This window comes from Musa acuminata, chromosome BXJ2-1, assembly GCF_036884655.1.
Source record: "Musa acuminata AAA Group cultivar baxijiao chromosome BXJ2-1, Cavendish_Baxijiao_AAA, whole genome shotgun sequence".
Lineage (NCBI taxonomy): Eukaryota > Viridiplantae > Streptophyta > Magnoliopsida > Zingiberales > Musaceae > Musa > Musa acuminata.
Genome location: NC_088338.1, coordinates 9,335,544 through 9,354,747, shown reverse-complemented (window position 1 = coordinate 9,354,747; position 19,204 = coordinate 9,335,544). Strand labels below are relative to the sequence as shown.

At 42.7% G+C, this 19,204-nt stretch overlaps 4 protein-coding genes and 1 long non-coding RNA gene across 9 annotated transcripts; 4 read left to right on the top strand and 1 right to left on the bottom strand.

Moving 5' to 3' along the window:
• The first annotated feature begins 1,122 nt into the window (after positions 1 to 1,122).
• LOC135598079 (uncharacterized) lies at positions 1,123 to 1,843 on the top strand. Its single transcript, XM_065091606.1, has 2 exons — positions 1,123 to 1,429; positions 1,532 to 1,843. Exons 1-2 carry the CDS (start codon positions 1,132 to 1,134, stop codon positions 1,774 to 1,776), a joined length of 543 nt encoding a protein of 180 aa, XP_064947678.1. The 5' UTR covers positions 1,123 to 1,131; the 3' UTR covers positions 1,777 to 1,843.
• Positions 1,844 to 2,781: 938 nt separating this feature from the next.
• On the top strand, positions 2,782 to 8,071 carry LOC103990602 (uncharacterized). 3 transcript variants are annotated; one of them, XM_009409801.3, is made up of 10 exons: positions 2,782 to 2,945; positions 3,049 to 3,271; positions 3,351 to 3,508; positions 3,611 to 3,756; positions 5,158 to 5,220; positions 5,295 to 5,387; positions 6,474 to 6,635; positions 6,776 to 6,879; positions 7,473 to 7,561; positions 7,643 to 8,071. In XM_009409801.3, the coding sequence occupies exons 1-10, from the start codon at positions 2,813 to 2,815 to the stop codon at positions 7,903 to 7,905; spliced, it is 1,434 nt and encodes a 477-aa protein (XP_009408076.2). In that variant the 5' UTR covers positions 2,782 to 2,812; the 3' UTR covers positions 7,906 to 8,071. The 3 variants fall into 3 exon arrangements, with proteins under 3 accessions (XP_009408076.2, XP_018683388.2, XP_064949271.1); XM_018827843.2 differs by having other exon boundaries at positions 7,617 to 8,071; XM_065093199.1 differs by having other exon boundaries at positions 7,606 to 8,071.
• On the bottom strand, positions 7,807 to 11,227 carry LOC135598830 (uncharacterized). 3 transcript variants are annotated; one of them, XR_010481728.1, is made up of 6 exons: positions 11,044 to 11,227; positions 9,504 to 9,682; positions 9,334 to 9,418; positions 9,127 to 9,256; positions 8,826 to 8,919; positions 7,807 to 7,942 (listed from the first exon to the last, which is right to left on the bottom strand). It is a non-coding gene; the product is annotated as an uncharacterized LOC135598830 (long non-coding RNA). The 3 variants fall into 3 exon arrangements; XR_010481727.1 differs by lacking the exon at positions 7,807 to 7,942 and adding an exon at positions 8,599 to 8,759; XR_010481726.1 differs by lacking the exon at positions 7,807 to 7,942 and having other exon boundaries at positions 8,599 to 8,919; positions 11,044 to 11,224.
• A 1,202-nt stretch (positions 11,228 to 12,429) lies between these two features.
• Positions 12,430 to 13,353, top strand: LOC103990625 (cysteine-rich and transmembrane domain-containing protein WIH2). The gene is made up of 3 exons (XM_009409838.3): positions 12,430 to 12,586; positions 12,663 to 12,816; positions 13,060 to 13,353. Exons 1-3 carry the CDS (start codon positions 12,535 to 12,537, stop codon positions 13,103 to 13,105), a joined length of 252 nt encoding a protein of 83 aa, XP_009408113.2. The 5' UTR covers positions 12,430 to 12,534; the 3' UTR covers positions 13,106 to 13,353.
• Positions 13,354 to 14,645: 1,292 nt separating this feature from the next.
• LOC103994922 (uncharacterized) lies at positions 14,646 to 15,862 on the top strand. The gene has a single exon (XM_009415386.3). The coding sequence runs from the start codon at positions 14,661 to 14,663 to the stop codon at positions 15,540 to 15,542; it is 882 nt and encodes a 293-aa protein (XP_009413661.3). The 5' UTR covers positions 14,646 to 14,660; the 3' UTR covers positions 15,543 to 15,862.
• Positions 15,863 to 19,204: the final 3,342 nt, after the last annotated feature.

Sequence of the window (19,204 nt, the reverse complement as noted above, 5' to 3'; positions counted from 1 at the left end):
GAACTTATAATCTTTCTAATACCATCAGAAAGATTATCTCATATAGTTTGAATTTATAATCTAATGGGATGATATCTATGAATTCTTATATTTCTATCTTGCATTTCCAGCTTGTGCGGTCGGTAGCAACAATGTCTCGTAACAAAAGCAAAAGCTAACTAGAAACACTATTTTAGAGTAGGAAATACCACCATACTTGGGTGGCTCCGATAAGTGCATACACACTAGTCTGTAAGATACTTCAACCATGGCAATCTGCATCTATTTCATCTCCGTTGGTGATCTTAAAACTCAGAAGTAGAATGTAGTTTCACAGACCATTGAGTGAGAGAGGTACATCTTCTTTACTCTTATTCTTCTTCCTCATCCTACCACTTGTCTGCATCATCTAAAACCTTAACTAGAATGTAGTATTGAGTTAGAGAAGTACATGGACTCATCCCCATCAGTTTCTCATGATAACACGCAAAGGAATCTGCAGTTTTCCTGCAACAAGCAAGCTGTGACTACTCGACTCGGGACTGATAGAAACCACACGAAAGGTCAATCCTCTTCCCACCTGAACCCATCACAGAACTGCTTGCGGATACCCATTCCAGACATGTCCAATCTGTATACTGGCTTGGCCAGTTAGAGTCGAACGATGTCTGCAGATGCCTTTTAGATCATCTTCAGCTTCGAAGTGCAATATCGGTGTGTTGTGTTAGTGTTAGTCATTTACGTCGCACTCTGCATGTGTCGGTGACTCTCTACATGCTGATGATGAAGATGATGCTGTGACGGCCATAACAGCACTCATTGCACATCCTTTTGATGTCCGGAATACTATATTATTAGTGCTATCATCATCGTTAGTGTTGATTATAGAACTTGTATCAAGGATTTTCTATATAAAATTCGGATCAAAATCGATAAAGTTTATGCTCATAAAAATCTTAAAATCATATTTAAGCTTTTCGATATTCTCACGTGCCACGCACGTCTCTATTTTTTTTAATAGATCATATTTGAGCTAAATACATAAATAGTCCAATCCATATATATTACTCATCCAATCAAATACTATAGAAGTCGGTGTTCTGCGGTGCTGCGCACACGTAAAGTGGGAAGGAGGAGGTGAAAGGGAGAGAGATGGGGAATTGCCAAGCGGCGGAGGCGGCGACGGTGGTGATCCAACACCCGGGAGGCAGAGTGGAGAGAGCGTATTGGTCCCTCACAGCCAGCCAAGTCATGGCCGCCAACCCGGGTCACTACGTGGCCGTCATCATCGTCGCGCCTCCTACTTCAGCGCTGAATTCCGCCGCCGCCTCCTCCTCCGCTTGTCATGACAGCGGCGGTGGCCGCGGCGCGAGGGTGAAACACCTCAGGCTGCTCCGTGCTAACGACACGCTCCACATCGGCCATGTCTACCGCCTCGTCAGCTTCCAAGGTGCGTAGGTTTCCGTGCCTCTGTCCGCCTCTCTTTGATCTGCTCAATCTCCTTCTTCCTATTGCTGGGATTGAGAGACGGGGAGGCCTTTCATTGTTGCAGACGTACCGAGGGAGTTTGCGTCGAAGAGGCACGTCAGGCTGAGTCGCCTGCTCGCGAAACCGACGGAGATGACGTCCCCCAGTTCCACTAGAGGAAACGGCAGCGGCCCCGCCTCTGCCGGAGGCCGGCGGCATCAGTCACGTCGAGTGTTCGAGCCCGTCGGGTCACCGGCGACAGTATGTTTTTCTTGCCCTTCACTGATTTCTTCACCGGCAAGCTTTCTTGTTCTTCCTTTTACGACGTGAGTGAAGGTGGAGGAGGAAGCAAAAGCGGCTACAGAGCTGGAGGAGGTGGTGCGCGGGATGATGGCGGCGGAAACCACCGCCGCCACTCGGACAACGAGGGCCAGAGCTGGTGGAGCAGCACCGGCACGGCATGGGCGGTGGAGGCCAGCCTTGCGGAGCATTGCCGAGGTCGGAAGCTGAGCTACTTTTTACGTCTCTTCTAGAGCATATGCATCAGCAAAGGCGAAGCAGAAGCAGCAGTGTCGTCTCTGTTGTCCTCCCTGCGATCTGTAGTAGTATTCTGCTGTGGATCAAACATGGTGGCAGACAAAAGAGCGTTCTCCGTATGTTTGTCGTTTTCTCGTTTGATTCCGATGTTTTGGCATCTTGAAAAGCTCTCATGGTTTTGGAGGCTTTGGTACCCGCTGAAGATATGTTCTAATGATTTTGACTTTTGAGCTTCGACTTCCTCGGTACGCCGCCGTCTCTTTGCCTCTCCCTGCAAAGACACCGCACTCCGACCACCTCTGCAATACGCTTGATGGTCTCGTCGACTCAGTAGCTTCATCTGCTTAGTAAAAGGGCTTTGATGACAGAAAATTTTAATCTTTGTTTATATTAATCATATATCCATCTCTTTTTTGTGGTCAATGCCGGTCAAATCCAATCAAATTAGGCCGGGTTGGTGCATCGCGGATTTGAATTGGAATTATAGTCCCTAACAAGGCTATCGGAGGCTTATTATGCTATGTGAGTCAGATTTGGGTCAACTCCAAAGTATGTTCTCAGTTGACCAAGTCAAAGTCGTATTGCTACGTGTGGCTGTCCAGAAAAGCTGGAATCCTGTTCTGGGAGTAGGGGGCCCATTTGTGGGTCCAGATGATCCTCACCGTGAATGGCACTCTTTGGCAGGATTGACGGTGAGGATCACCTGGTAGAATGGGTGAGTCGGGCCGGACGCTCCCGGGCCGGAAAGAACCTTCACGTTATATGCCCCCGAACCCGGCGCATAACACGCAACACCAAGACGACCGATGCGGTAACACCAAGACAACTGATGCGGTGCTCCGTGCGTCCCCCGCTCTCTTGCCCTTTTCTCTTCCTTATCACCGTCTTCTTGTTCTTGATCTCAGCCTCCTCCTCCGTCTCCGTCTCCGTCGCCGTCGCCGTCGCGGATGACGATGTCTCGGGTAACGGACCACACCCTTCCTTTGTACTTGGTGTCTTTACTCCTCATCTCCGAGAGCCGGCCGTTCTAATCCCACTTCTTCTTGTTCTTGTTCTTGGAGGCAGTCGTCGCCCACCCTTCCAAGATCGTCCTGCCCCCAGGCCGCACCGTGGAAGGCTCCCCCGGCGCCCGCCTCGGCGCCGCCCTGTCCTGCAACCGCGTCCACATCCATGGCTTCTCGCGGCTCCGTCACCCCTCCAAATACCCCCGAGCGCTCAAGGTCAGGGTCTCCGTCGACGAAGGCGACACCCTCTTCCGCATCCAGACCGTCGAGATCTGCTTCCACAAGTAAACCCTAGCTCTTCTTATTTGCTATTGTCGATTCTTGTATCGTCCGTTGACGTCTTTTATTTGGGGTTCTTGGAAGGAACATGTCCATCGGGTTAGGAATGTGCCCCTCTGGGCAGTGGCAGAAGCTCTCCAAGACTGCTTGGGTCAAATCGATGTCTCCATACGAGCACAGGATCTTGGACATGCGGATGCCACCGGACCCATCAAGATCGATTGAGGTCTCAACCGAAGAAGGTGCCAGTTTTCCCATTCTTGAATCGATGACGCATTTGGGTTCTGGGGTTATCCCTGGTTCTTGATTATGGCGGTTAACATGTTCGATCATATGTCTTGCAGAAATTCTGGTACATCGTTTGGTCTTTCTAGTATTGGGGATGGTTATGATGGCAGCAGCTCATAGTCTGAGCGAGTCAGTGGTCTTCTATTACGGTGGTGCGATGACCTTAGGGATCATAGTGGTGATGCTTGTCATCCTTTTTCAGGTAATTGTTTATCTAATAAATTATTTCTGAAATCTACTGAGCTCATAACTTCTCATATGTTGGTATAACTATTTCTGTAGTTTATTTTACATTCCCTGATTTATGAACAGTTTTTTTTTGCCTCTTAGATTCTTTATTGAATTTAGTGATGTCTAATTTGCATTCAATGGTCTCACATAACTTGATAAGCTTCAAATAATATATGTGCTTCTTTTCTCCTTGTTCCTTGATGGCAACTATAGAACAAAACATAGGAAATGCTAGTTTGAATAGGTAAGCTGTTATTACTTAAGTGGTTCTAGCAGCTTGTGATCTTCTTGTCTGGTTGCTGACTGTATTCAAGTTGTTAAAGTTGATCGATGTATATAGACAAGAAGCTTCACATTTAATTGTCAAAGGAGAGAATGATTTCAAGTCATTGCTATTCATGCATCGTATCTCCTCTTTTGAGGGAATTTCTGAACAGGATTCATATTATCTCCTCTTCTTCTTTTCAAACAAGCTAAAACAAATGAAGCTTTTCTCTTTTGAATGATTTCATCTCTTCTTTTGAGGGATTTTCTGAACAGGATTTTTATTTTTTGTTTTTATAGGATACAACATCTTTCCAAAGGTGCATCAAGAGCCAAGTAAATAAACATCATTTTATTAATATGCATAAATTATAAATATTTATTATAATTTATTTATTCATCAAATATAAATTAAAATTAGCCATGTGCTTTATTTGAGAAACATAGTGTTGTCCACTTAAGAATAAAGTATAAATGGATCACCTAGTGGTAGATGAAGGTTTGCTTTCCACTGGAATCCGGCCTAGTGATACTAGGAGGCTACTTTGAAAGTAAAAGCAAAATAAAAAAATTTCAGCAACGTTGAGTAGGAACCCTTATAAACCAATTGTAAAACAAATACGTGTTCGAAAGTTAATCATCCTATTGACGTATATCAAATATCGGAGCACTTTCCCAACAGAGGACAGAGAGAGGTTTTATCTTACGGGATGAGTTTGTGTTCTTTCAATAGCAGATAGAGACAAACTCATGTCGCACTTTCAACAGCAGATGGAGTGATGTTTTTCACCCGCCAAAGTAAGGATATGTTTCTCCCAATAGCGGATGGAGGAACCGTCCAGTCACCTCTGACGGTTTGCTAATCCCCAAAGGGAATTGCTTTACCCGCTCTTGACAGGGAAACAAAATTATCTCATACTGGTCATGCCTATATTGAGATAAAATAATACATTAAAACATCTAAATTTATCTTTCAAACATCAAATATAAGTTAGGCAAATATAGCAAGGCTTATATGAGATTTGCTTTGAATATGAAATAGGGTAAAGTTTAATTTGTGCCTAGGTATTCCAGTTTACTTATCATGTCTTGTATGGTTTCTTTATAGGGCATGAGGCTATTGCCAACAGGACGAAGGAGCTCACTAGCTATATATCTTTATTCATCCATCGTGAGTTCTACAACTTTACACACTCAATTATTCTTTGTACTTAGATGCAATATCATCTTGTTTTGCTTTGGCAGCTTGGCGTTGGGACCTTTCTTCTTGGTTATCTATCTGGATTCTTGCGAACTATACTTGTTGAGATAGGAATTAGTGAAGACATGCACTATCCTGTATGTAAGTTTCTTTCTTTCTTTATGCTTTAGATAGTTGTGTTCTATCGTGGCCTAATGCTTAAAGCTGATTCTTTTTGTATATTTACAAATTTCCCATTGTTTGCAGTTCGTATTCTTAGCAGATCAATAAGGATCATAACATTACATGCGTTGTCCATTTGTGCATTGATAGCATGATATATCAGCATAACTAGAGAAGGGTTTCATCTTAGCTATCCGGATACATCATGAATTAGAAAAAAATGCACATCTTATGATGATATAAAATAAGTAGTTGTTTCACCAAATGGTTATGATGGTATGTTCATTTTGGTTAGTTATGTTTTATCATAACAAGAGTTGTGTTGTCCTTTTGAGTTGCAAGAATCTGTTGCTTATGTCTGCTAATTGAATAAATTAGTTGAGTCATGAAGGAAGATTGGGATTTACGTGAATGTAGAAATTTTCCTTAAGCCAACCTGATGGTTGAAACAAGATTATTGATGGTTGGAACTTATGAGCAGGTGCGTGTATCTGGAATGAACTGGTGGCAATATGTAATATATAACCCCTTAGTAATGTCACCTGATTTGTGCAACCAAGTTTAATTTGTTGTTCATATTGAACTTAGTACAAAGAAAATGCATTTGTCAAGTGCATGTGTGATTTAGTCAGAATTAGTTTTGGTTTGTTTTGATTTAGTTTAGTTTAAGGTTGTGATCATATTCAAGGTTGTCAAGTACATATTTTTATTGTCCTAGTCTTCCTCGACAACATTTACGTGATGTAATGTTTTAATATTCTGTCTTAATGAACTTTGTCCCTAGCAAATTAAGCATAGAAGTTGATTGATAAATGATGATATATATATATATATATATATATATATATATATATATCTGTATTTCCATTTTATTTATAAAAGTAAAGGGGAACTTCTTGTCTTATATGTAATTCTTTCTCTGATAGTTCATTAGTCATCTTTTGTTGATAACCAGTTACATATAGCAACTGTAGCTGAGAACCTTTGCTTATTATTCTCTCTCTATATATGATATGTTCCTGGTGGACTAATATTAAATTTTACCATTTTCCATTCTCCAGTTGGTCATATTGCTTCTTGTATGCCTTGTGTTAGCTGGGGCTTGGTTTGGTTATTGGGGTGTCCGGAAATTTGTATTGACAGAGGAAGGATCGGTTGATTCTAGTGTCGCTTATTTTATTGAATGGGCAACACTGATACTTTCTGCAGTTCTAATACTTCAGGTATTTCTTTGGCTTCCAGTTTTTTTTTTTTCTTTTAAAACTATGTTGAAGCTGCTGCTTCCACCTTCTTTACACTATGGAGTATCCTTTGTGTTGTTTCCAAGATAATTCCTGAAGTTATTACTCCCCCTTTTGTGTAGAGCTCTTTGGATACTCTTTTTGCAGCAGAGATACTAGGTCTTACTATTAGTATAGTGGCTTTAACGAAGAGAAAAAGATTACGATATTTACGACGCATATTCAGGTAAGCTGATACATATTCTTGGAAATATTGAGCTGAACATGTTGCCTTGCAAAGTTATTGGTAGATTGTATGGTTTTGTGAGTAATTTTTTCTGCATCAAACATCATCATCTTCTGAACCACCACTATTGAGAATACCAAAATCTTTAGACCATGCATATGATTCTCTGCACCCTGTAACTTATTCTCTCATTCTTATATGATTATGCATGATGACTATCGGGACATTGATGACAAACAAATACAATGGTTGCCACAGAAAACCAGTAATGAGTCTCGTCTGGCTTGTCATCCACATGGTCATCAACATGGGTGTAATTTCCATTATCTGGCTTGTCACGACAGTTTCCCTTCATTTAATTGTTAAATTCAACCTTATGTGAAATTCCTTGCATATCAATGTTAAGAAGCATCCATGACAGAGCGGGCCGATGTTGTTTGGGGACTAAATTACTTCTTTTATTGATTTCAGATGTAGTAACTTAGTCTGGGATAAGACTAAATTCATCATCATGTTTTAACTCTTTTGGGCTTTCAAATAAATACAAGCTTTAATGAATGAGCTAAGCTGCTAGTGATGATTTTAACTTTCAGGCGAATGACCAGGCCCATTCGTAGAAGAGGAGATGAACTTTGGCCATCCGACCACCCTCGAGATGATTTTGAACTGGTTTCATCTTCAGGTTTGCATTTCTTGCACAATTTCTGATTGAGACACTACCATTAGTATCTGTGGAGAGCGCCGTTGCTGCCTGCTTGTGCAGGGCGGAGTTCGACGCCCTCGCCAGAGATATTGCTCAAGGACAACTACTGCTCCACGTTCCATCGCATCCCCGGGAGGAGGCGTTACACGAGGGAGGAGTGGGATGCATTTACAAAGGAGCAGACCAGGAAAGGCCTCATGGAGTTGGCGTCTACTGACGATTTCCAGAGGTGGGCACTACAGAATGTGGAGAGGCTGCACCTGACGCCATCCCCCCAAGATAACCGGCGTGAACGACGACGACGACTCTTCCCATGGTTTTGAGCATCCATGTCGGTCTGTCATTCCGTAAAACGTCCAACTGTATATATGAGAGTGAGAGTGAGAGACTGAAGGAGCCATTAATTAACAATATTGTGAATGTACTAGACGTGCATTCACAATTGTCAATGACAAGAGATTACATTAGTTACGTCGATTGATTGATTTAGATGGTTTGTTTAATAGATTAACACTTACTGAATTTTATAATTAGAAGATTTCATAATCTCATAATCAAAAATATTATTTTAGAATTAAAAAATAAATTAGTACATATATAAATTTTAATTAACAAATCTGTACATATATTATAAGAAATGAATTAGAATTAAAAAATTAAATAGTGTATATATCTTAATCACCCTATATCTTCTCTAACAAAAAATATATATATATGAATTCAACTATCAATATTTAACTAGTGATAATAAACCGTCTTAAAAGACACAATTTGTCATAGCTTTACAAAGACTACATCTATATCCGAAGGAATTGTTTGCAACATGCTTCCATGTATATACACATACACGTACACATACACATACACATACACACACATATACATACACATACACATACTCATACATATATATATATATATATATATATACATATATATATATATATATATACATATATATATATATATATATATATATGTATATATATATATATACTGACCCCAAATGGCAAAAGTCATGGTAAGGGGTCCTTTATTAAAGTGCCGAAGACTCTCCAGCTGTCCATAAGAATGTTAAGTTTGTGATGACAATAAAACAACTGAAAGAGCGTAGGTACGTAACCATGTTCGTACAACTAGAAGATTACAAACATTGTTGTTGATTAGGATACATATCCTGAAACACAGAGACCCGATCAACAACTATAGAATGAAATACTCAAAACACATGTATCAAACTCACCTTCTTTCTTCTTTGCCGATGATCCACGCTCTTCAGCTGCCTCCAAACAAATCCACATCACATCTTCCTCAGCTGCTCAGGCTTGAATTTGTAACTTTGTGATTAAAAATAAAAAATAAATAAATCATCAATTTACCTACCACCATTATTCCCATGGAACATTGTATTCCACAAGAGATTGTTAAATATTTGTGTAATTTGTTTTGCAAAGAATATATCTACGTGCCATTCATACATACATATATATAATATCCTTTGAGGAATTTTGTGCACCACAAGCCATTAAGAGTTTCAAAATCACCTTGTCAATAACAGCAGCAAAGGACGAGGCCTCCTCAGTCGCAGATGTCTTAATTTTCGCAGCCTTGTCTTCCTCAGAGATGCCTCTACTATCAGATCATACAGGTCAAACAGCATGACCCGTATGACTCCTGTGTTCAAATAAACTAAACCAAGTTCAAGCACATACCACAACTTAAACAGAGGATCAATGTGATTGTTGTACCACCTAGCTACATTGATATGATCCGACGATGGAGCTGCATCTAGTGCGCTCGATGTACATAGCAATGCCATCCTTTGAAGCTTGATAACTTAAGAAAATCCATTCAAAGATGAGATGCCATAGTTAAAGCACCAGCATTATTCCGTACTTAACAAAGCATCCAAAAACCTTACCCTTCATATAACTGCGGGTGTAAGAAGGCAATCATTAAGTTTCCCGAGGATAGAAGCTGCACTGGGATTGTGGAATGTAACAACCATTGCTTTCAAGTTAAATCACCAGCCTCCTGCGACATATGTTGCCACATCTAAGCCCTTTGATAATCCAAAGTCCAACATCATCAATTACACGGCTGTACAGACAGAACAAACAAGAGCTGATATCCACAAGGAACTTAGGAGGGGACAAAATTCTAAAAGGGACAAAGGTAATATGATATAGAGCTGGTGATCAAACATCGGTTTGATTTAAAGTAGAAAAAAGTAATAGCTACTGATAAGGGATCATTTAGTCCGCATTTAGCTACTGATAAGGGGGCATAAGACCATTTAGTCTTAAGGAGTATGAAACCAATGGCTCATACGTCCGTTGGATCTTTTTTACCCTCAGAGATGTCTTTTGGAGCTCACATGCTTATCCGAAAGAATAAAACCGTAGTCGTATACCCATCGCTCAAAGCCGACAATCGAGCCTACGGTCGCACCAATGGCTGATCAAATGGTCCCTTATCAGCTACCAACTTTCTATAGAAACGAAAAAACACTAATGTAAAAGAAAAAGAATGATTCAATCAAAATCATGAAGTGTCCATTTTGGTGCCCAATGAGCCAACAGATCAGAATGGGGTCAGTCTCTCATGAAAAGAAATACACAGTACACCTAACTAACTACATCTTCGTATAAGAAGACCACCAAGCAATACCAGCACTATAGGCGCTCAAGACTGCACACATAACGAAAGAATGGGGAACGAAGCCTTCTCACAAGGAATAACACCATAATCAAGATCCATGGAGACGAAGAACGGAAAGACTTAAACAGAAGATCGAATCGTGCCAAGAGGAACTATAAGCATCAGAACCTGCAATAGACTCAACTAACGCCATCTCCAAACAAGAAGACCACCAGGCAAAGGAATGGGGACCAAGAACTTCTCATCGGCATCGAATAGAAGACCATGATCCAGAAAGATCAAGAACATACAGAATCGAACTACAGATCGGAATCGTACTAATAAAAAATTACCAAGAACTATCACGTTCGGTAAGATGGTGTTCACGACTCTCAAGAAGCAAAGCGAGAGAGAGCTTTCATATGCAGGAAGCCAAACCCTAACTCGAAATTGGACCGGGAACGCTCGCTTAGGGTGATGCCGGCGATGGATCGAGTAGGAGACAACCCTAATATACAGACGCCGTGTAACGATCGCGATCGAAACCGTAGAACAGTCGACCCAGACCCTAACCATCAAGAACCGGCTCACGAGGGAGAGAGGGTTTTACCACGTTATTAAGAGCATTGCAGCGTGGAGGGAGACTGGAGATGAGAGGGACAAAAAAGATGGAATCCAAGACCCTAACTATCAAGAACCAATCTCGCAAGCGAGGAAAAGTGAGGAAGGGCCGCTTTGGAGAGCGCTGCAGAGTCTGGAGATCGGAGACTATAAACAACCGGCCGAGCTCACAAGCGACGTGGAGGAGGAGCGGCTCTTACCAGGCCTTGGAGAGCGCTGCCGGAGTCTAAGCGTTGCGAAGATCGCCTGTCTGCCCGAGCGTCGCCAATATCGCCGGCAGCAGTGGCGAGGGATCGAGTAGGAGAGGGAGGTGGAAAAGGGGCCACACTCCATTTAGGCTCGGTTGGGCCATAGCGTATGTTTGGGCCTTCGCTATCGGGGTTTTATCGATTGAGGTTGAAACACGCCATAATTGTGTGTATATATACACAGGTACATCAGCGTGTGTGTGTATATATATATATATTGTGTCTAAATTCAAGGACGAAATGTGATGATATCAAGATCGAAATGCCGGTCATAAAGAATACGGTTAAAGAAAGAGGAGTTCGGACTGCGGTGTTGGTCTCCCGAGAGAAACAGACGCCCCCCCCACCCCCGCATGGGCTGCCTCAACGTGGTCAAAGTCTCCTCTTCTCCAGAAGGCCCTCAAGTTTGTCCAAAGACGATGATTGCCATGTGTCGCTAAAGTTAATATCATGACCTCGCGGCGCAATGGCTGGATTCCATTTGCAGTCGAGCGAAGGCAATTTACGGTCAGAAGAAGCTGTTGAAGGGAATATATATATATATATATAGCTTGAAACCGGTCATTTATTAGCTTAATATACATATCCTCTTCTCACGCGCTACTTCGATTGTGAGCACCTTGGAGCTTTCACAATTGCGCACTCCAACGAGAGCAGCCCAAGCGTGGAATATTTTGAAGGGAAGGCGTCCTTCTTCTTCCTCCTTGGAGACCTAAACCACGTTCCTTATGCATTATATATGTATGTGTAACTTTAAGGACTCCCTCCCATGTGATCGATCTGTACGTAGAAAGCGAGCCGCAAGCCCTACGGCTTAAAGACATGGGAAACAGAAGAAAAAAAAAAAAGGAAAAAGAATGAGAGACCACTTTACTTGATTCCTAAATCATATTGGAGGAAATATGAACCAGATCAAATAAAAGGACTACTGATATACTTATAAGTATTTCCTCAAGTAAAGGATATATTCCCCGACAAACAAACGGTTGGGTTTGATTCCTTCCTTCGCAGGGAAGGAAATGGATACCCCAGATCATCCCGGTCCCGCCAAGATTTCGTACCTGGTTCGGACCACAACGGGTGACCCCACACCTACTTCCAATTACGAAGGGGGTATTCCAACCGGGTGAGACAGTGTTGAGCAGTTAAAAAGTACGAGATACGCCTCCCCCGAAGCGAACAGAACAAACGCGGCTTCCCCGCGCCACCATCTATGACTTCGGATCCCCTCCAAGCCGCTTTGCAGACACCAGCACCGATGGGCGGTGATGGGTTAGGCTCCGTATGGAATGAACGGTCGTGATCGCGTCTATAGAAGGGTTCGTCGTCACGGACGATGGTCACCGACTCCAAGGCGCAGGGGACCGGCCACCATTCTATAAATCAGAACCCTTCTTCCAAGAGAGCCGAAGGATCCGACCGCCGCGAACAAGGGAAGGAAGGATGAGCTACTACAATCAGCAGCAACCCCCCGTCGGCGTCCCTCCACCCCAGGGTGAGGCATCCATCAGTGATGACCTGGCAGATGGCTTCTCTTCTTCTATACTAAGACCTGGATTGTGATCTTGCAGGTTATCCGGCGGAGGGGTACGCCAAGGACGCATACCCGCCTCCCGGGTACCCGTCCGCGGGCTACCCGCAGCAGGGGTATCCGCCCCCTTACGCCCAGCCACCGCCGCCGCCGCAGCAGCAGCAGCAGCAAGGGCCTTCCTTCCTCGAAGGATGGTAATAGCTTAGATAGAAACCCTCTCCGTCTCCTCCTCTCTCTCTCTCTCTCTTCTTCTAGCGGAGCATTGATACCAACCGCCGTCGCTGGCGCACGATAGACACGGGGCTGCTGTCGTGCGCGCACCCCGGAGGTGGACTTATTTTTGGAATCCGGATCGAGAACCCAAATCCGGATGTTGATATGTGCTACACTATCCTCGCTGATGGTGTTTAATTGCTGTTTGTCTTGTGATGGTGCAGTTTGGCTGCTCTCTGCTGTTGCTGCCTTTTGGATGCTTGCTTCTGAGACGGGTTCGATGCCGATGATCAGGGATTGAGCCCTCTGCTCTGGGGAACATGTGTCCAGTTACTTATGCTTTGAACCGACGCCAGAAACTTGGATCTGTTAAGCTTGGTAGTAGGTCTGTCTGTATCGCCATTTGGCATGTCTGGTTGCTACTGGGCATTGATTGATGGTGTTTCTTTCACCATGTTTTGGAATCTCTTCTCTCCCTAATGAGATAATGACTATAAATGCTAAACATTCTTGAACCATCATCTCTCTGGAAGAAAAGATTCGTCTAACTTTATTTCACGAATCTTCAAGTGTAAATATTTAAATGCAGATGTAAAAACAAATTGCATCCACGATATAACCAATAAACAATGCGTGATCCAACATAAGCTACTACAGTGCAATAAATAAGCTGTCTACACAGGGAGATACTTATGTCCTAGAAGAAATGGAAATGAGGGCATAAAGAAGAAATGACATTTGACTGATTTCTCCTAATATGGTTACATTATTTGCCTAATTTAATATCAGATCCATCTTCGCTAATCTCGGGACGAGAAGAATAGAAGTCATCTGACTAATTTCTCCTGTCGTATATGTTCTTACCGAATTCAAAACCGGACTCACCTATGCAAAACCTCTAGAGAAGATGGGAGGTCTATTTTCTACCCCTTTTTCTTTTTTGCTGGTATTAATTGAAAGAAAATGATGGATAGGTTTAAAAGAATGTCTATCTAAGTTTGTTATTGTTATATATTTAAGGTAACACGTATGCTTTCCAAACAACCAGCCCATGCCAGTAAACCTAAAGGCCGTCCCCCAGGACGAAGGCACGTGGAACCTAAAGGCCGTCCCCCAAAAGCCATCATCACGACGATAAAATCACGCTTCTCGCCCCGGCGTGCCGGTTAACCGAACGCATCCGTTCCTTCACGGAAGCTCTGCCACCACCTCTGCTCGACACTTGCCAACCAGCGACCACATCCCTGTCCATGCATTCCTCCTCTCCTCTCCTCCCCTCCCCTCCCCTCCCCTCCACCCCTCGAGAACGGCGCCCACGGTCACAACCCCCTTCTTTCCTCCTCGCTTAACTCCGTCTTCCCATCCGTCTCCAATCGGAAGCACCGAGGCCCATCCCCTGGCCTGCCGCCATGTGTGCACGCTACGCATGGCGCATGACCACGCCACGCCGCCGCTCGCTCGCTCCCCATTCGTCCTCCCCATGGCGCAGGATAAATGTCACGCCATTTCTGAACCTCCCTCTTCCCCTCCCCCCGCTCCACATGTAACCGTAGCTTCCTTTTGCCAACACCAATCCTCGCTGTAGAAAAAGACCCTACGTGTCTCGCTTTCGTAAACCTCCACTCCACGTACCACGCCACTCTCCCACGTGCCACCACCCAGGCCCTGCTCAGCTCGCTTTGCTGCCCTCCTCCCCCTCTCTTAAACCTTTCGCCTCCCCATTCAAACCCACCGGATCACTCGCTACTCTCACAGTCACAGAGGGAAGGCAGTCAACCTACCGACCATGTTTCTCTCCATGGACATGGCCAAGACCCATGCGATCATGGCCAGATTCCGGCCTATCGCACCTAAGCCGTCGCTTCCCCGGCCACAGCTAGCCGAGGGCACATGTCAGAAGGTGACGTCAGCGGGCGCGCTCCGCCTCCGCGCTCCCCGCTCCTGCCGTGCACGAAAGCGTGGACGCGCTGAGCTCGCTCCCAACCCGAACAAGCGTCAGAGGAGCATCCTCCCCGTCCTCGCCGCCGCGGGGCCGCAGGCCCAGCTGAGCCCCACGTACCCTACGTTCGTCCCCTTCACCTGCCAGAAGAGCGCTTGCGACATCCCAACCCTCACCGTCCTACCTCTCTCGCCCGAGGCCAAGGCGGACGCTGCGGTCCTGGTGGAGCAAGACCTGCTGCAGAAGCTGCAGGAGCCAAGGGTGATCGTGCCCCAGCCGGTGCGACCGGTGGGGTCGAGCATCAGCGTCGGGTCCATATGCCATGACGCCAGTGCCGTACCAGCCGTCCCTGTTTCCAAGAGGCCTGAGGAGGTGGAGGAAGAGGTCGAGTCCGACGAGCTCCCGGCGGTGGTGTCCGACTCCCAAAACAGGGTGCGCCTCGCCAATTCGGCTTACAAGGAGATGGTGGGTCAACCGGAGTGTCCCTGGCTGGACTCCATGATATTGTCCGGCCGCGGCATGCTGCCGATGAAGTCGCTTCCCAGGAGGATCAGCGGGGAGGTGATGCTGGATGTGAAGGACTCTTCCGTCCCCAAGACCTCCAGCGGGTTCTCGTGTAAGGTGAAGATCGAGTGGGCATGCAACGGGAGGAAGAACCTCGTCAACGTGCCATGCAACGTGATTCGCCTCTTCTGTCAGTCGCGGGACTATCTTTTTGCATGGAGATTTGACATCTCCAAGGCTTCTGCCACCTACTGCGAAGCATGAGAAACCTCTCTGCTTCTGGTCCCCCTGCTTGTGCAAACCTAGTACAAACCAAGAGCAAGCGCTAGATATAGTGATATCAAGAAGTAAATATAAGCGTAAATGAGACGAGTTATATTTTATTGCAAAAGAATGATGTGCATTTGTGTGTCTTGCTCGTATGCCTACATTTTTTGATGCAAACACGAGTCAGAAACCGAGTACTAGAATAACAGGAGTCGGGCATTTTTTGTGTCAAAGTTACACACGCATGTATGTATTTTCCTACCAAGTCGGTGGTTCTTTGTATTTATTTCTCTAAATTTAGGTTCAACATCCATAGAAAAAAAATTATATGATGTTAAATAGATTATTATCAATCATGCTATATATATATATATATATATATATATATATATATATATATATATATATATATATATATATATATATATATATATATATATATATATATATGATTTGCAAGGATATAATGCAAAAGGCTCACCTTTGACCCTTACCTCACCTCGAAGGAATTACCCGTCTAGTCTTGCTCGTCTGGTGGTAGACAACTACTTAAGCTGTCTGCACCGGATTTGGGCTGAGGAAAGAAATATTAGCAAAGATGTTTGGTCACAAACCTGTTCAGCAAGAGATAATTAAGTCTTGAAATTTGACTATAGTTTGCGCAAGCAAAACATTCGAATGTATTCTTATGCTTCGATCATTGCCTTAAAACTCTCTTGAAACGTATTTATTGGAAGTAAAGGAATAAGCCAACAGTTCATGTCCAAGCTTTGAAGTGACGAGTTGATAGCAAACATGACAAATTCCTTGAAGAATGATTAATACCACATGAGAATAATTATGACAATGCGGACACTTGGCGGCTCTACGCCGACAGAATTTACGTCGCACACATGTTAGCCAGGTAATGCGTAGATCACCACAATACACACAACTCCTCCATGGGCTATCCACGGAATAGAAAACATAGATCCTACAGCAATAAGAAGTCCTAACGTTTTAAGATCGAATACATGCTTATATTTTTCATCTGTAATCCAATATATTCATTCAAATCAAGAACATTCATTAATCTTTTACTCTCTCCTTACATCATTAATCTTAATTGACTTACGGTCCATCATCGTAGAATGACATTAATACAATTTCTAATCCTACTAGCTAATGCTGTTATTAAAGATAACCTAAATCAGAATCTAAATTGTGTATTAAAGTGAATAGATATGCATTGTCAACCACTAGTTTGATAGGTCGTGCATATTCAGATTGATTTAGAATCTTAGAGCATTCAAATTTCTCTCAAGCCCTCTCAACACCAAAAAATTTAACGGACTTATAAAAGAGGAGGCATCGTCATAAAATGCTATTGATATAGTTTTCAACTTTACTAGCTAATTCAGTTATATAACCTGAATCAGAGTCTAAATTATACATTCAAAAGACTGTATATGAATTACTAACCATTGAATTGATGGGCTCATCCTGCTAAATATGGAACATGAAACATACCCACATTAGACTAATGATGCCAAGAGCCTGATACAAACAATATCCTTACAAAGAAATATGATTGGAACTGCTCATGGGACATCTTAGTTATCCTTGATAATACAGTTCAAAAATTTCTTTTACAAGTTAGGTGATCCTGTTTGCCCTCAACATAGGTATCAATGAGCTCAAATTCACTTGGTTTCTTTTAAAATTAAATGTGGAATTGAAGCTGAGAAAATGAACGTTAACATAGTTTACAATGAAAGCAAAGAACTTGAAGTAAATGCAAACCGAGTTTTATAGGGGTTCGATCGTTGTGACCTACATCCACTCCTGATTCCTCTTCCGTCGAGGTCACACCGTCTTCCTTCAATACATGAAGACCAACCTCTTCTTATAACTCTATTCTCCTTTACACCCCCACTACCTCCTCTCTTAAACTTCACTAACACTTAGAGTTTGAGAGGAGTTCTCACAAGATTACAACAAAGTTTTTTTTTTTCTTTTTGCTATCAATTATTGTGTAATATGAGCATGGATGAGAAGGGTATTTATAAACCCCAAGTGGATTCAAACTTGGAGTTAAAAAGTGTCTCATCCCCGATTTTTTGGGTACTGGCGGTACTATCGCCTATAGCACTGATATTGGACGATACCACCACCTAACACAGTCTGGGAGAGAGCAGTACCACCGCATGACATAGTCTTGGAGATTGTGTCTCGTAGTTTAAGCCACTGGCAGTGTCACTGCTTGGACCGATGGTGCCACCACCTAACCCAACTTTTGAGCCACTGAATGTGTTATTTTCTTGGCTCAAAACAATCCCACTTTGGGTCTAATTGACCCCTAATTGAGTTAACTTAATTATATTCTAAACTAACTCGATTTAGACATAATCGATTACAATAGAATCCTATGTTATCCGACATATCATTGGTTCTTCCGACGCTTCGTTCGATCCTTCGGCGCATCGTCATCTCCTTCAGCGTATTGTCCTATCAACATGTTGTCTTCTCGTAATTTTCGATCTCCTTAGCGTAATGTCCGATCTTCTTGGCCCGATGCCCGAATTTACGGACCGAAATCTTCTATCGACATATCGACTGATCTTCCGGCCCGATGTCCAATATTCTGATATGATCAACTCCGACCCAACATCTGATTCCTCCTACTTTAATCAATTTACCTCTTCTGATCGAAGTTAATCTTACGTCATTCAAACGTAGATTAGATCGTAACATTATCAATTAATTTCATCATCAAAATATGAGATTTAACGAAAAATCAACCAGTTTTGAGTTGATTTGAGTTGACACAAAACTCAGTTTCCACTTTCCAACTCCAGCTGCAGTCTGAACCGGTGAATGTATTGTGACCTGCACGAGTGTGAAAAATAAGTCCTAATTTATTCAAAACTGCTCCAGAAAAATTAAGTGGCTACTTTTCTGTTGTCTAGGGCTACACAGAAGTTAATTGGTAAAATTTAACATTCTCTTTCGGAAAAACAAAAAGAAGATGACTGTGTGTGTTAGCAGTGGTGTCCATTTTCCTTTGTATAACAAACATGAACAAGGCACTCATCCCAAGTTTAATCGTAAGATGATAAAGTACGATATATTTAAGATCACTGCTAGATTGTTTTGCATGTTGTGCCTCTTTTAACCAGTCTTAATTCAGTTATTCTAAACTATATTAATTTAATTCTATATCTGAAGTGGGTAAAAACTAAGATTTACTATATGAGTTTGATGGGTGCAAGCATTCTGGACTAATGGAAAATTAACATAACAAACAAGTTCATATCAAGTTGGACTGCAACAATTAATATCGAAACAAACCTGTTACTAGCTATGGTGAGAGGATTGACGATCTAGTCATGGACGAAACCGAAGGACATGTCATGACGTGAAGATCCATTGCTACTAAGTTAAACCATATATTCATCACATTAGAAGTAATCAAAGATTAAAATTGACTTATAAAAATCTAATAAATATATAACTATTAACTTGAATTTTCGACCAATGGTTTAAGCTCATCAACCAGGGTTATGACAGTAACTCTCGTTGTCAAGGATCACTAAAAAAAAATTAAAATTTAAAATTTACAACATATATTTATTCTCTATAGTGGTCCTATGACTTTAATCTTCTTGTTTCACTAATAA

Bases quoted from the DNA above. Each gene is read 5' to 3' on its own strand.
- LOC135598079 (XM_065091606.1), top strand. From the start codon at position 1,132: ATGGGGAATTGCCAAGCGGCGGAGGCGGCGACGGTGGTGATCCAACAC. The intron at 1,430-1,531 runs GTGCGTAGGTTT...TCATTGTTGCAG, and splicing joins CCGCCTCGTCAGCTTCCAAG to ACGTACCGAGGGAGTTTGCG.
- LOC103994922 (XM_009415386.3), top strand. From the start codon at position 14,661: ATGGCCAGATTCCGGCCTATCGCACCTAAGCCGTCGCTTCCCCGGCCA.
- LOC103990625 (XM_009409838.3), top strand. From the start codon at position 12,535: ATGAGCTACTACAATCAGCAGCAACCCCCCGTCGGCGTCCCTCCACCC. The intron at 12,587-12,662 runs GTGAGGCATCCA...GTGATCTTGCAG, and splicing joins CGGCGTCCCTCCACCCCAGG to GTTATCCGGCGGAGGGGTAC. The intron at 12,817-13,059 runs GTAATAGCTTAG...GTGATGGTGCAG, and splicing joins CCTTCCTTCCTCGAAGGATG to TTTGGCTGCTCTCTGCTGTT.
- LOC103990602 (XM_009409801.3), top strand. From the start codon at position 2,813: ATGCGGTGCTCCGTGCGTCCCCCGCTCTCTTGCCCTTTTCTCTTCCTT. The intron at 3,509-3,610 runs GTGCCAGTTTTC...TATGTCTTGCAG, and splicing joins TGAGGTCTCAACCGAAGAAG to AAATTCTGGTACATCGTTTG. The intron at 5,388-6,473 runs GTATGTAAGTTT...TCCATTCTCCAG, and splicing joins GTGAAGACATGCACTATCCT to TTGGTCATATTGCTTCTTGT.